This window comes from Trachemys scripta, chromosome 7 (assembly GCF_013100865.1).
Source record: "Trachemys scripta elegans isolate TJP31775 chromosome 7, CAS_Tse_1.0, whole genome shotgun sequence".
In the NCBI taxonomy this organism is placed as follows: domain Eukaryota; kingdom Metazoa; phylum Chordata; order Testudines; family Emydidae; genus Trachemys; species Trachemys scripta.
This window is the reverse complement of record NC_048304.1, coordinates 82,596,701-82,611,388: the sequence shown is the minus strand read 5'-3', so window position 1 is coordinate 82,611,388 and position 14,688 is coordinate 82,596,701. Positions and strand designations below refer to the sequence as shown.

The window sequence follows — 14,688 nt, the reverse complement described above, 5'->3', positions numbered from 1 at the left end:
CCCTCCAGTGCAGTTTCCAGAGGCAGTTCAAAGCTGTAGCACAGCCCCATGCTAGCCACCCTCCTTCTCTAGCCAACTGCCAGATGATTCATTCCAAAGCTATGCAAAAACTTGTAAATACAACTAATAACAATAACGTCAATGCTAACCAATAAACTGTACAGTAGACTATGGTCTACAAGCATAACTATCCAAATTAAATACTGTTCCGTGACTCGGAAGCCATCCAGGGAGGGTAGAATTGTGGGACATGCTGCTAGCAGAAAGGAAATTATCAGGTAAGAAATTGATTATTCTGCAGCCCAGCATCTCCCATTTCGATATGTATGGGAAGTATCAAGCAGTGAACAGAACTAGGGAGGAATAAGAAAAACAGAATGAGATAGGGAAGACACCTCCCCCCACCCCGGGTTAATTGCCAAAATGCTAGTGGTATTACTGGACCACCGTTTGCAGCACCTTTCTACCAAAAGAGGCCTCTGTGGAGGACAGAAAGTCCACTAACCCATTGTGCAACTGAGCTTGCCTGAGGAGTGCAGAGTTCCAATCACTTGGGAGGATAGTCTAGCACGGCTAACACTTCCCTCTCAATAGCCAGGCTGTCAGATGTGGACAGTCTGGGTCTGGATGGAGGAATGAGCCTTGCTAAAGGATGTCTGGTCTCACCTCTAGCTGCAATGGTGTTTCCAATTTCAGTTCTATCAGATTGGATAACTCTGGTCTCCTTTGCCAGTACAGAGCTAGCACTGTAACCTTTGCGCCTTCTCGCTTTATCTTCTGGATCATCTTTTCTAGAAGTGGAAAGGCAAGGAATCTGTATAGCAGGCCTTGTGGCCATCTCTGTGAAAGAGCATCAATCCCCAGGGATTTGGGATCTGCTTCCGTGGTGAAGAACTTCAACTGCCCTTTGTTCTTGCAATTGGTGAACAGGTTGACTGCCAAAAGGCCGAACTGCAAAATCACAGTGAAGACTTCCTGATTTAGGCACCATTCTGAGCTATGCATCTATTGAGCCAATCGGATTTTGATTCAGTTCTCCTTTTAGGTGTCTTGCTCTTATCGAAGGGAGAGTCCTCTCTGCCCATTCCATTATCTCCACTGCTTCTGTGTGTAGAGTAACACTCCTTGTTTCCCTGCGGTTGCTGATATACAACCACAGTAGTCATGTTGTCTGACTTGAATAGAACATGTTCACCCTTCAGGCAGTCCAGGAACTTTCACAGGGCTAGCTTGATAGCTACGAGTTCCAACGGATTCATGTTCTAGTACCTTTCTCTGGAGTTCCAGGTATTCTGCACTGTCTTGTGCCTGAGATATGCTCCCTATCCTGTCAAGCTGGCATTGGTTGTGAGTACCTGTGAGCCTGGAAGGCATGTGGAAAAATCCTTGTGGACATTCTGTAGGTCGGTCCACCATCTTAGAGAATCCAGTACTCAGTTTGGGACCATTACTCAATCCTGCATGCATGCTGGTGAATGGTTCCATACTTTCAGAAGAAAAATCTGCAAACATTTGATATGGGATCTCACTCATGGGGTGATTCCACAAAACCAGGAGGCCCAGTAGCTGTAGACGCTGAGCTATGGCCAATCTTGTTCACTTTACCAAGACGGGTATCAGGTTCTGGATCTTGTGGAATCTGTCCAGTGATGGATAGACCTTTGGCACAGAAGCGTCCATTTCAATTCCCAAGTGAACTATCTTTGTGGAGGGAGTCAAGGAACTGCTCTTGGTATTTACCACAAATCCGTGTGCTTGAAGTAGATCCAGTGTCCGAATTGTGGCACTCTGTGGTGCTGCTTGGGTTGGAGCTCTAATCCTGATGTGCTCTAGGAAGGAATACAGGTGAGTGCTGTGAGACCTGAGTCTATCTATTATTACCACCAGCACCTTTGTAAAGACCCTGAGCCTGGGTCCAATGAAAGCCAAATGAGAGAATTTGGTACTGATAGTGGACTGTGCCATATGCATATCTCAGCAGTCTGCAAAGGCCTGGTCACATGGGAATATGGAGATACACATCTGTTAAATCCACAAAGCAAGGAAGTCCCCTTTGAGACAGGGATGCTACTGTTGAAGTTAGGGTCTCCATCTGGAATCTAATTTTTTTCATCCATTTGTTGAGCTGCTTGAGATCGAAGATTGCTCGACACCCCCATCCCTCCGCCTTGTACACTTCTGGACAATCAAGAAAATGGAGTATAGTCCTAAGAATCTTTCTTCACAGGGAACCTTTTATATATTCTCCTGTGTCCAGGAGATGCAATATTTTGTTTAACACTCACTCATGTTTGATGGGATTGCTGTCTCTGGTGAAGATTTAGATGGCCTTTAGGTTTGTCCACTAGCACCTGCTCAGGTTGGATCTGGATTGTAGATGTAGTCTTTTTGCACATGGTTTCAAACACTTCAGGGCAATCCCCACCCTCCCCCCACCCCATCCCCACCACCTTTGTTGCATTTTTTCTGTATCCTGCTCAGAACCTGAATCTGAGAGCTACCTTCCTCGGAGGAGGAGGTGTCTGAGGGTACATCTACACTGCAATAAAACACCCACAACTGGCCCATGTCAGCTGCTTTGGGCTCATGGGGCTCAGGAGGGTCCCAAAGCCCAGTCTCTAGCGAGCCCAAAAGTCTACATTACAATTTTATAGGCCCATGAGCCCGAATCAGCTGACATGGGCCAGCCACAGATGTTTTACTGCAGTGTAGCCAGACCCTCAGAGCCCAGGCTCCAGCCTGAGTTCGGGTGCCTGCACTGCAATTCTTAGCCCCGCAGCCTGAGTCCTCTGAGCCTAAGTCAGCTGACCCAGACTCTCAGACTTGATGTCATGGGTTTTTATTGCAGTGTAGATGTACCCTTCATCGGAGGATAACTACCTCTTAGATTTTTTTATGATTTTTTCTTTCCTTTTTGCTATTTTCGGATTTTTTTTTTTAGCCTTTCTGGCCCGCTTTGTAGGTATTATCACCTGGTTGGGGATAGAGCATCGTCTTTTGTGGCTTGCTTTATGCAGTGCCTTGAGTCCTCTGAATATATCTCCCTCAGTGTCCTCCACCTCAGGGTTCCACTCCTTGTGGCTGGGGAGTTTCAGTATCAAATTGTGATCTCAGATACAGCAGTGTAAATGTAAAGTAGCTTAGAGTGTAGTGGAGTTATGCCACATTTACAATTTACATTTACATTTACACTTTACAGAAAGTGAGATCAGAGATTCCCGAGAAAGAGATGTGCTCATCTGTATCTCTTTATAATACAAAGCCAAATCTAAGTGTGCTTTATTCAGCCAGTATCAGATTCTGCCACTCCCTCCCTTACTCTCAGTATTTAAAGGAAAAAATGAGAATGAGAAATATTAAAACAACTTTTACCTTTAATTTGATAAAATTGACTTCTTTTTGCAAGTCACTTGCTTTGTTGCACCATCCATATAACCAAAGTGATGCAAATAAGAAAACTATAGTCAATTCATACTCCTTATGAAGAGAAAAACATCACAAACAAGCTGCCACACAAAATGTGGAGAAACAGTCCTTGTACTTCTTTATATAAATGACTGACATTTAGAGAACTTGCCCCGAAGTAACATTTCAAGATCTTCCTATGGTCATTATTAGAATAAGCAATCTCTGAAATCTTTCCATTGTCACCATATCATTATCTATAATTTTTACAATAGAGTAAAAACTATGCATAAGTTTTTGTGTGATCACCTGCTCCCTTCTGCAAAAATATCTGAATATAGTGACTCCTTCGCAACTCAGTAGAAGGTGTAATATGCAAATATTTCTAAAAAAGTGAATGCTGAGGAGGCAACTGGTTTTGTAAATGAGATAAGACACATAGCACAATATAAGTGTCACTTACCTAAATACTGTGAAGTTTTACCAAGATTTTCAGGAGCTCCATTTTTCAGCTTTGCTGGTGTTGAATATTTCTTATCCGCTAATGTCTGCTTTTCAACTTGTGTCTTCTTTGTATCTGGCTTCTTTTTCTTTGTAGCTCTAAGTGGCTCAGCTAACATCCGTACTTCTCTGGGAAAAGCAGTAAGCACCTGTATTGCTCCTGCTTTTATCTTAGCTTCCAGTCCTTCCTCGGTTCCAAATTCATCTGTCTGTGAAATTTTGTAAAGAGGCAACACATGTAGCTGTTCATCATTCGGTATCACCCCCACTGAACGGTTATCTTCTTTTGTTAATGTGCAGACCTGACCAAAAAAAGAAGATGATATAAATGAAAAAATAAACCTCCATTTACAAGTTACAGAAGTTATTTGAACACTTAATCATTTAACTGGATTTATGGCCCTAAACATTCCCCATGAGATCCACAGTAACAAAGGAACAGGCCTTTTAAACACATACATTTGACAATCTCAGTGATGATCTGAAAGGGGATTTAGAATAGGGATGGATTAACTGGTTCTTACAGAGTAAGAAGAAATGGCTCCCAACTCTAATTCAAACCTTTGTAAAAGTTTGGTTAAATTAACCCTCTTTTCCCAACACTGCCTCCGTACTGTAATAAAGTGATGAGGTCCAGCAAATCTACAGTCTCTCTGTTCAGTAAAACTATATGCTGTTCTAAGATGCAAGATTTGAAAGGAGAAACCTGCTTGGATTGAGCCTGATACGGACCCTACTCCAAAGTTTTGGATAAATATTGCGGGTATTTATTCTAATAGTTCAAAACCATGGCTGAACCTTTGAGGTGCTTTCAAACTTCTGGACCTCTGGAGGTTTGCCTATTACTAATGCAATAAATTCACCCTAAAAAAAGTGATTAAAATCGCCACTACCCTTCTTTCCTAACTACAGAAGCTTTCTTAACAAGAGAAACATAGACTAAATTTATCTTGTTACATTCCATGCACTTCAAAGGATAAATTATGCTCTACATGTATAAACAAGTTTATGATTAATCAATATATTGATGGTATTCATAAGAGATTGATTAGTTTTCACAAAACTATACTGCATTACCAGAAACCATGCATGAATGCTATGGCTTAGCTAATTTCCCATTTGTCCTGTGAGGTATTGACTGCATACATATAGCCATTGGAGCACCTCCCAAAGATGAGAGATGCTTTCTAAATAGAAACATGTCATTCCATAAGTATGTAAGTTATATGTGATCCCAATCAATGATGTTGAACCAAAATTTCCAGACTCTTGTCATCTTGCCCATGGTTCCAGGAGGGAATAATAATAATAATAATAATAAAACCTTTATTTTATAGCACATCCATCATACAAATGCATCACAAAAATTATTTATATAATTAATAATATAATTAATAAAACTAATAAAAGCCTAAATTAGTAATCTATTTAGGGATCTATAAAGAAGTTATATGCAATGCTGAATGACTGCAAAACATCAGTGAAAGAAAAAATTTAAGCGGCATAGATAAGAAATGAGAACTTTTTAGGTGATATTTTAAAACAGAATTTAGAGAAGGGCTCTCGAGAAGGGAAGATGAAGGAACAATTAGAAGCTGATGAGTGGCATATACTGTTACGTTTGTCCACATTTACTTAACTCTACTGGCCAGCCTGTTGACTATGGGGGGGACCGAGCGGGGGAGGGGGAGAATTTTCAAAGACAAAATAGCAGTTAGGCATCTAACTCTCATTAGCTTTCAATGGAAGTTATGCACCTGTAACTTTGAAAATCTTCCCCTATATCTGCACACATATCTGCGTACTAGCCTAAAAAACATGTACAAATCAAGAAGATTGAATCCATAAGAGAAAGTTACTTACCTTATAGTAAATGGATGTTCTTTGAGATGCATGGTCCCTATCTGCATTCCATTGTGGGTACACATATGCTCCATGTGCCTGGAGCCAGAGAATTTTGAAAGCAATGTCCCTCGGTCTGCACATGTGCCCTGGCTCACCTTTGCCTCCAGTCGAGGAGATAAAAGGCAGGATGAACCGACTGCCTCTCCAGTTTCTTCTCTACCTCCACCATGAATCAAAGAAGAGCCGAAGCAGAGGGGAAAGAGGGCAAATAGTGGAATACAAATAGGGACCATGTATCTCAAAGAACCTCCAGTTACTAAGGTAAGTAACTTTCTCTTCTTCTTCGAGTGCTGGTCTCTGGGTGTATTCCACTGTGGGTGACTGACAAGCAGTACTCAAATAGGAGAAGGGTGTGAGAATGTAGATGGGTGAGGCAAGTGAAGGACTGCCATTCCAAAAGGCACATCAGTGGAGAAGGCCTGTACCAACACATAGTGTCTTGCAAATGTGTGCATGGAGCACCGTGTAGCTGCCTTGCAGATATCAAGCAGAGATAGCTCTTGAAGTGATGCCATAGACATTGTTGGCATTCTTGTGGAATGAGGAGGGGGAAGATTGGACAGCTGATACAAGAGCAAAATGCAGCCTGAGATCCATTTTGAGATTCTTTGAGAGGATATAGCCTGACCCTTTCCGCTATGGTGACAAACACTGTGGGACACATTCTGATTCATTTTATTCTCTGCAGGTAAAAGGCTCAGATTTGCCGAACATGGAGGGAAGGAGCCTCCTTTCTTCTGAGGGTGCATGTGGTTTTGGGAAGAACACAGGTAACTGAATTGACTGACTCAGCTGAAACTGTGAAATTACTTTAGGAGTGAATTTAGGGGAGTGTTTCTCAAATGCGGCCCTCAGGGGTTTTTCTTGTGGCCACAGCCTCCTGGGTAATGATGGGGGGAGAGAGGGCCAGCAAAGCATTCACCCCTTCCCCGGGGCCACCAGTAGGGGTTGGGCCCTGCCCCCCTCTGGAGCCACAAACACCAAAGGAGCAGGCAGCCAGTGTGAGTTCTCCCCTTTCCCAAGGGCAGTGGGGCTCGGGCTTCTGACTTCAGTCCTAGGGTGTTGGGTGGCAGGCTCTGGCCATGGGGCTTCAGGTTCCAGTCACAGGGCTTTGGGCTCCAGCCCTGGGCTCACCCACCTCCCATCACCTATGGTCCCTGCTGCCTTTCCCAGCCCTCCATTGCCCATGGCCCCTGCTTCCTCCCTACCCTACTAGCTAGTAAGTCTTAAAACAAACAAACAAACAAACAAACAAACAAACCAGCAACCAACCCCCCCACCCCCAAAAGAAACAACAACAAAAAAGAGAAGAATGTGTAAGGCACCTTATTTTGTTTCTATTCTGTTTAGGTCTAGTAAAGAATAGAGGCAACTGTACATTATTTTTATTACTGAGTCTGAAAAAAAAACCCTACACAAATAAATTACAATGATTCGGACATGTATATATGCATATTTATTTGTTTTTCCTAAAGTTAATTACGTATTTTAGGAAAAATTGTCAGTGGCCACCAGCAAGAGTTGGTGGCCACACTCTAAGGCCACCAAAAATTTTCTTGTGAGAACCCCTAATTTAGGGTGTAAATGTAAATGTAATGATACATCGTCCTTATGGAATGCAATGTAAGGATGATCCACCATCATTGCCCCAAGCTCACCAACCCTTTTGGCTGAGGTGATGGCTACAACCAATGCAATCTTCCCGGATAGGAGAAACATGAAACAAGAAGCTAATGGTTCAAAGGGAATCTTAGTGAGTACAGAGAGAAGAAGAATCAAGTGAGAAGCTATTGAGAAGCAGACTTTGTAATAGGCAGAAAGGTTCAGATTAGGGCTTTCCAGAATCTGCTAGTCAGTGAGTGCACAAAAATCGAGTAGCCATGCAAAGGTGTATGGTATGCACTGACTGCTGCCAATTGGACCCATAAGGAGCTGATGGACAAACCTGCTGTCTTTAAGGAAAAAATATAGTCCAGGATGACAGGAATACCTGAAGCTTCTGGGGGTATACATCTCTGATGCTCCCGGATAGAAAAATGCTTCCACTTAACTAGGTAACATTTTCTAGTGGAATGCTTCCTACTGTTAGGAAGGATGTTCTCCACAGCTTCAGAACATTATCACTCTAGGGATGATGTCCACCCAAAAACCAAGCCCTGAGATAAAGCGGACATGGATTGGGATGCTTGATCTTGCCATTCCCGAGGGTCAGGATATTGGGAAATATTGGTATAATGATCAGTGTCCAAGATAGGTGGCTCAGGAACTAAAACTGTCTGGGCCAGCTGAGGGCAAAAGAGAATAACTCGTAACCTCTCCTGCCAAATCTTGTGTAAAACTCAAGGCAGGAGTGGTGGCAGAGGGAAAGCATAGTTCAGATAGTCTGACCTAGAAGAAATAGAGTATTGCAGTGTGAGTGGTAACCTAGGTTTCTCTAGAACAGTATATGTGGCATTTCATATTTGTTTGGGGGTTGAACAGTTCCCTGGTGGAGGTCCCCACAGAGCAAAAATATTGTTCACCATCAAGTTATGTAGCTCCCACTTGTGAGACAGCAAAGTGTCTGCTGAGAGTCTACTAGCATGTTCTGGTTCCTGGGAAGGTAAACTGCCAACAGGGTAATCTGATTGTCAACACACCAGTTCTATTGACTGACCACTTCTGCATGCAGGTGGATGGATCTCGCTCCTTCCTGTTAGTTGATGTAAAAGACGGTTGTGATGTTGTCTGACATTATGAGGGCATGGTGAGTTTGAATGAATGGGAAAAAGGCTTTGCAAGTCCTCTGACTTGCTTGCAACTCCAGAACATTGATGTAAATCCTGGGCTCTCAATATGTCTAGGTGCCTGGGCTGTACGTTTGTCCATATGTGCGCCACAGCCCAACAGCGATGTGTCAGTAATGGTTGTCCTGGCCAGAGCAGAACCAAGGAAGGGAATGCCATTGCATACATGGCGGGGATTCTTCCACCATAACAGGCACAATATCACTTTGGCAGGCATTCACTATGGTGTTCATGAACTGCCAGTTTGGTTAGTACACTGTTTGAAGCCACACTTGTAGGCAACAAAGGTGGAGTCTTGTCAATTGTGTGACGTAAATGCATGAAGCCATATGCCCTATGACAGAGAGACAAATCTTGACAGGTACTCGGGGGTTGCTTATGACCTAGCTTGAAACCTGTCCCTCAACAGATAAGCCCTTGCTGTGATTTAATTTAAGGACACCTTGATAAAGTCTAAAGCCTGCATAAGGGTGAGGATGGATTTTTCGGTGTTTATGCTGACCCCCAAAGAGGAGAGGAGTTGCAGCATTGTCGAAGTCGACACATAGATATTCTGACATGGGGATGAGGAGCTAATCATTGAGGTACGGGAAGATGGTGAAACCACAGTGTCTGACATAGGCTGCTACTACAGAGACCACCTTGGTAAAGACTGTGGGAGCGATAGCAAAGCCAAAAGCAAGTATTCTGTATGGATGGTCAGAGCCCACCATGAATCTGAGAAAGCATCTGTGAACTGGTGGACGTCCATGTGAAAGCAGGTATCCTTCGAGTTGAGAGTTGTAAACCACATGACCTTTTCCAGGCATGGAATTATTGATGCCAACATGACCATGCAAAATTTGAGTTTGCAAATAAATCTGTTGAGATGGCAGATGTCGAGAATGGGTCTCCAACCGCTCTAGGAAATATGTCAAATATAAACTCCTCGCTTGCTGCTGAAGAGGAACCCGCTCTATTGCTCCTTGCTGTAAGAGGGATTTCTTCTTTTGAGAGTGGCTGCAGAGGGGGTTTGGGGAAGGGTTTTTTTGGATGGGGTAAGGATGTAAACTCTATCATATAGCCAGAATGGATGATGTTCAGCACCCATCTGTCTGTTGTTATTGCATGCCAGATGTTGAAAAAGAGTGCTAGATAACCTCTAAAGTGTGGATGGGGGTCGTGTGGTATAGGACTTAATGGTTTGCAGCTCTTGAGCTCCTGTCAAAAATAGCACTTAGCCGAGGTCTGAAAGTGGGATGATTAACCTGCTAAAGAAGATGAGGAGAGGGGGTCTTTTGAACTCTTTGCCTCTTAGGGGGTGGATCATAAGGTCTCTGGTGGTAGAACTGCTGAACCATCACTCTAGGCGTGTAGGGTTGCGGGTGGACTTTTCTTTTTGGGGCAGCTATATCCATTCCTAGGAAACACAGAGTGGCACTGGAGTCCTTTAGAGTGTTCAAAGGTTCATCAATCTTCTGGTTAAATAGAGAAGTCTCATCAAAGGGAAGGTCCTCAGTAGTGTTCTGGACCTCCCTGGGAAACCTCAAAGCATGAAGCCACGACTCCCTGCACATCGTGATGGCAGTAGCCATTGTCCTGGAAGATGTATCAGCCACATTTACTGCTGATTGGAGAGTGGTCCTGGCAACCAATTTGCCTTCCTCTATGAGAGCCTGGAAACTAGCTCTGTCCTGCTGTGCTGCTGGAAGTCTGTCAGTGAGGTCTGCAAATTTTGAATAGTTCAGGAAGTCATACTTAGCCATTAATTCTTGGTAGCTGGTTATCCTGAACTGGAGGCTAGAAGAAAAGACTTTCCATCCCAATAAGTCAAGATGCTTGCCCTCCTTATCAGTCAGGGTAGATCAGGGATGTTGTTGCTCTGTGGCGACTTGGACCACTAAAGGGAGAGAACAGAAATTCTGCCATGTGGCTGGAATGAATAACCTTTCTCTGCCCTCTTAGGGGTTGGGGCACAGGTAACTTGGGGTATACCAGACTGCTCTGGCTGGCTCCAGGATGGCTTCGTTAACAGGGAGCGCTATTCAACTGGAGCTGGAGGCATGGAGGATCTTCCAGAGCTTGCGTTGAGGATCCTTAACCTCCTCAAGAGGAATCTTCTCAATTCCCCTGCAACTCTGAGAAGTTGTTGAACTGCTTATAGTCATTCAGGGGATGGGAGGGAGCAGATGGCAATCTTGTCAGTTCCAGTGGAACTTTGGGATCCAGCATACATGCCTCCTCCTCATTTGGATCAGGGGGCAGTTCTGTTTGCCCTCTCAAAGGAATGGGAAGGGACAATAGCAGACCAGACCGACTCTGCGGGATGGTATTGGTCCCATGGCCCCCAGTATGGCCCATAGGAAGGGTTGAGTGGGTGTGGCAGTGGTCTCAATGGCATGGAGAACCAACAGTTCCGAGGCAGGTGATGAGGTGGAGGTTTGGTTCAGGCCTTCTGACCAGGAAGTTGTATCTTGGAGGAGGAAGTAACAGATCACAGGTGGTGCAGATCCTCCAGATGAGGAAGAAGCTGATGCTGGTTCCAATGGTGGTACTGACAGAGCTTCTGGAGGGAAGTCATAGCCTGAAGATGGAATGGGAGACAGACTCCTCCCAAAAGTTGGCTCCCCTGGTGAAGTCAGAACATCTCTCGAGAGGGAGGAACCCAATGGAGCAGGAGACTCCGTATCTGGGAGACAGCAAAGATGTCCTCAGGAGCAGTGTACATCTTGGCTCTTCCCAGAGTGACCGGGGTCCTATCTGCCCAAACCACGAGAGCCGCAGTACAGACAGTCTGTGCCACAGCTGTGGAAGACAAAGTCGGTACTGTTGGTAACTGAGGCTCTTGATGATCACTCTTCATTGGTTCCAGTGGATCCCAGCATTTGTGTTTGGGAGGTACTGGTGCCACCAGATTGTGATCCAGTGCCAATGAAGCCCTAAGCTTATGGGCTTTCTTGTCACGACTTTGAGACTTAAGATTAATTAAATTCTCTTGGGCTGAGCTTAGAGAATTGCTCAGTTTAGAAAGGGCTGAATCCAACTTCTTCAAAGTGGATTTGAAGGAAGATTTAGACTCATGCTTATGAGAAAGCTCCCTGCTCTCCCAACAGGACCCCGCCAAAGTATCTGTGGGGATAGACTTCCTGGCTCCTGAGTTTGGACCTCATGGCAGGAGATGCACTCCTTCCTTAGTCAGGCCAATGTATGGGGTTACCCCAGCCTGGGTCCGATTATGGCCTCATGGCCTTTTCCATTAGGTGCTTCCTAAGATGAAGTTCTTGCCCTTCCTAGGTATGGCTGGGGAATGAATGCAAGATACTGCACCTCGCTGTTATGTGGGCTTCCCCAAGGCAGTGCTGGTGGTCGTCATTAACCAAGAAGGATCGTGGGCAGGAAGCACAGTTTTTGACGCCCAGAGTCCTGGGGATAGTCCAGTACCAAAAACGAGGTACGGTGAGGGAGGGAGGGGAAAAAGAGGTCCTCACCTTGAGAAGGCTAACTATAAAACTAACAGATAAAACTTTTAAACTCTAAAACTTCTAAAAACTATTTACAGATATCTAAATATGGCAACAGATAAAGGAATAAAGCTGAAGCTTTGGGCACTTGAGGTTCCAACCCAGACCATACTGCAGTGAGAAGGAACTGGAGAGGTGGTTGGTCTGTCCTGCTCTTTATCTCCATGGTTGGAGGCATGAGATGAGCCAGGGTGTACGTGCAGACCCATGGACACTGCTTTCAATATGATCTGGTTCTGGGCGCATATGTACCCACGATGGAATACCCACAGGGACCAGCAATCAGAGAAGAATGCATGTCTATTTTAAAAATTTGAAGTCTGGTGCCAGTTGTGGTGGCACATGTGTACATGCATGCATTTTTGCACATCAATAGACAAGTGCCTGAAAATCAAGCCTTGTATGTTTTTAATATTTATTCTCATCTCCTATGCTGGAATCTTATCTGGGAATTTCACTTCTTTTAACCATTTTCATCTTTTCAGCTGACCTATAGGGCAGGCAGGGACAGGGAAATACATTTTGCCATGCAGGGCCAAATGAAAAAAAAGATAAGAGGAAAAAATATGGAAGGGGAAAGCTCATCCAAGTGAATGTCTATTTATATGACAAAACCAACACAAAATTCAGCACAAGTGGCAGTTTTTGTTCAATGAGGTCCAGGACTTGCACTGAAAGACTGTTACAGGTCAGAGTTGAGGTACATTGGCAGAGCTGTGGGTACAGACAGGGTTACTCCACAAGCCAAAGCATTAAGACTATATAAAATAGAACAGTACATTTATTTACAAAATAATTAAGACATCATTATGCATGTATCCAAAATGCAGTGATGGAAAGTAACATAGGTAAACTTTCATTCTAAGCGCCTCACTTATATACTTGTGCATCTAAAAAGAAGAATCAAATAGTAAGCAGACCAGACTAGTCTATGGATTCAAAAATTAGTCCTAGAGGGCAGCAAATTATGATCTAAGAGTCTTTTAGATGCTCTAACAGTTTGTAGACTCAGTAGAGTAGTTCACTTAATGTGAAACATTCGGTTCAAAAACCCTTTTATTAATGGTGGACTCTACATAAAGTAATCCATTGGAAAACCTTTGGAATGTACTACTGAGAGCATTCAAAGTAGCTTTTTACATAAATTACTATTAATATTCTATTTCAAACCAATCAAAGCAAACTGAAAAAGACAAAATACTATACTATTTTGGATTTTAAGTATGAGTTATGTCCTGCTGCATGTCCTGCTGTACTAAATATTTCTCCCAAAAGACACACTAGTTGGATCATTAAGGACACTTAATAGCCAAATGAAAAAATGCTGGCCAAATGGTTTGTTTGGATATCCAATAAACTTGAAGATAAAAACAGCTGCATGTTCAGATAGAAGCTGTTTCATACCCCTGCTCATTTTTGTTACCTTTCTCTGTACCTTTTCCAATTCTAATATATCTTTTTTGAGATGGGCTGACCAAAACTGATGCAGTATTCAAGGTGTGGAGACACTGTGGATTTCTGTTCTTTTTCTAAGATGCACCCATAAATTGAATGAAATGATTAAACCATTTGAAGAAACATCTGTAGCCAAAGAGTTCTGAATCCTGTAGTTCTTTGGCCACTTGAACTTCTTGAGTTGAATCTGATGTAGTCTTTCCCACTACATCATTAGTAAGACAGATGTTTTGAACTGAAGATGCGGCAAAGTGGGCAAAATGCATTTCTGAATTTGCAAACTAAATTTCCTGTATAGTTCTTTTCTATGTAGATTGGGAACAGAAGAGATGTCCTTTCAGAACAGAATAGATGTCCATTCTCTCAGATATGCTGCATCATCTAGCTCTGCAGTGGCCTGCTAAAATGGTCTCAGCACTTTGACAAGGCTATCCATTAAGGTCCACTCGAGTCATAAGAGTGATTCACTAATTTCACAACTGAATTACTGTGCTTGCTTTACTTTTACTATTTTCTGAGATCTACAGTAAGTAGTTCTATTGGATTATTACAGACAGAATACGTTTACAGTAGGTTATGGAAACAGTTTTGGAAAGCATTTCTGAAGCTCCTCAACTCTTACAAAATGGAAAAAGCAGCAATTAAAATCCTTCCTTTGAAATGATATTGGTATTCTGAACAACCAAAAAAGGCATTTATAGAAAGCATGGGACATTTTCCACAAATAACTATAATTAGTTATGGTGTGTATTATGTCAGGTCATTTATCCCCGACAACCATCCTATGTTGCAGCTTGTAATACTGTATAAATTTATCAAACACATTACTGATATTGTCCAGAAGGGTAACATACAGTCACCTTTACCCATTCTCAAAAGGCATTTTAGCAACTACTGCAAATGTCTGAACTTGCAAGCAAAGATGGTATGATAGATTCATAACCAAAAGAAATTCAATGAGCTATTGGGGACAAATATTCATTCCACACACTAATTCTAGTGCATGTCAGTAGAAAAGTGGTCTTCGGATTCTTTTGTAGGAACTATTGATTGACTAATGGTTGATTGACAACATTTACTGAATCTTGCCTACAATATATTCTATATTATCCTATGAAATTCTCACTCTTTATCTG

General features: G+C 43.0%; 1 protein-coding gene across 2 annotated transcripts in view; it reads right to left on the bottom strand.

Moving 5' to 3' along the window:
• The window catches only part of TET1 (tet methylcytosine dioxygenase 1), a 152,509-nt gene that overhangs the window by 17,971 nt on the left and 119,850 nt on the right, over positions 1-14,688 (bottom strand). For both annotated transcript variants that reach the window (XM_034777768.1, XM_034777769.1), the window contains one exon: positions 3,869-4,208. In XM_034777768.1, coding sequence (XP_034633659.1) covers positions 3,869-4,208 — 340 coding nt within the window. The remainder of the gene's footprint in view (positions 1-3,868; positions 4,209-14,688) is intronic.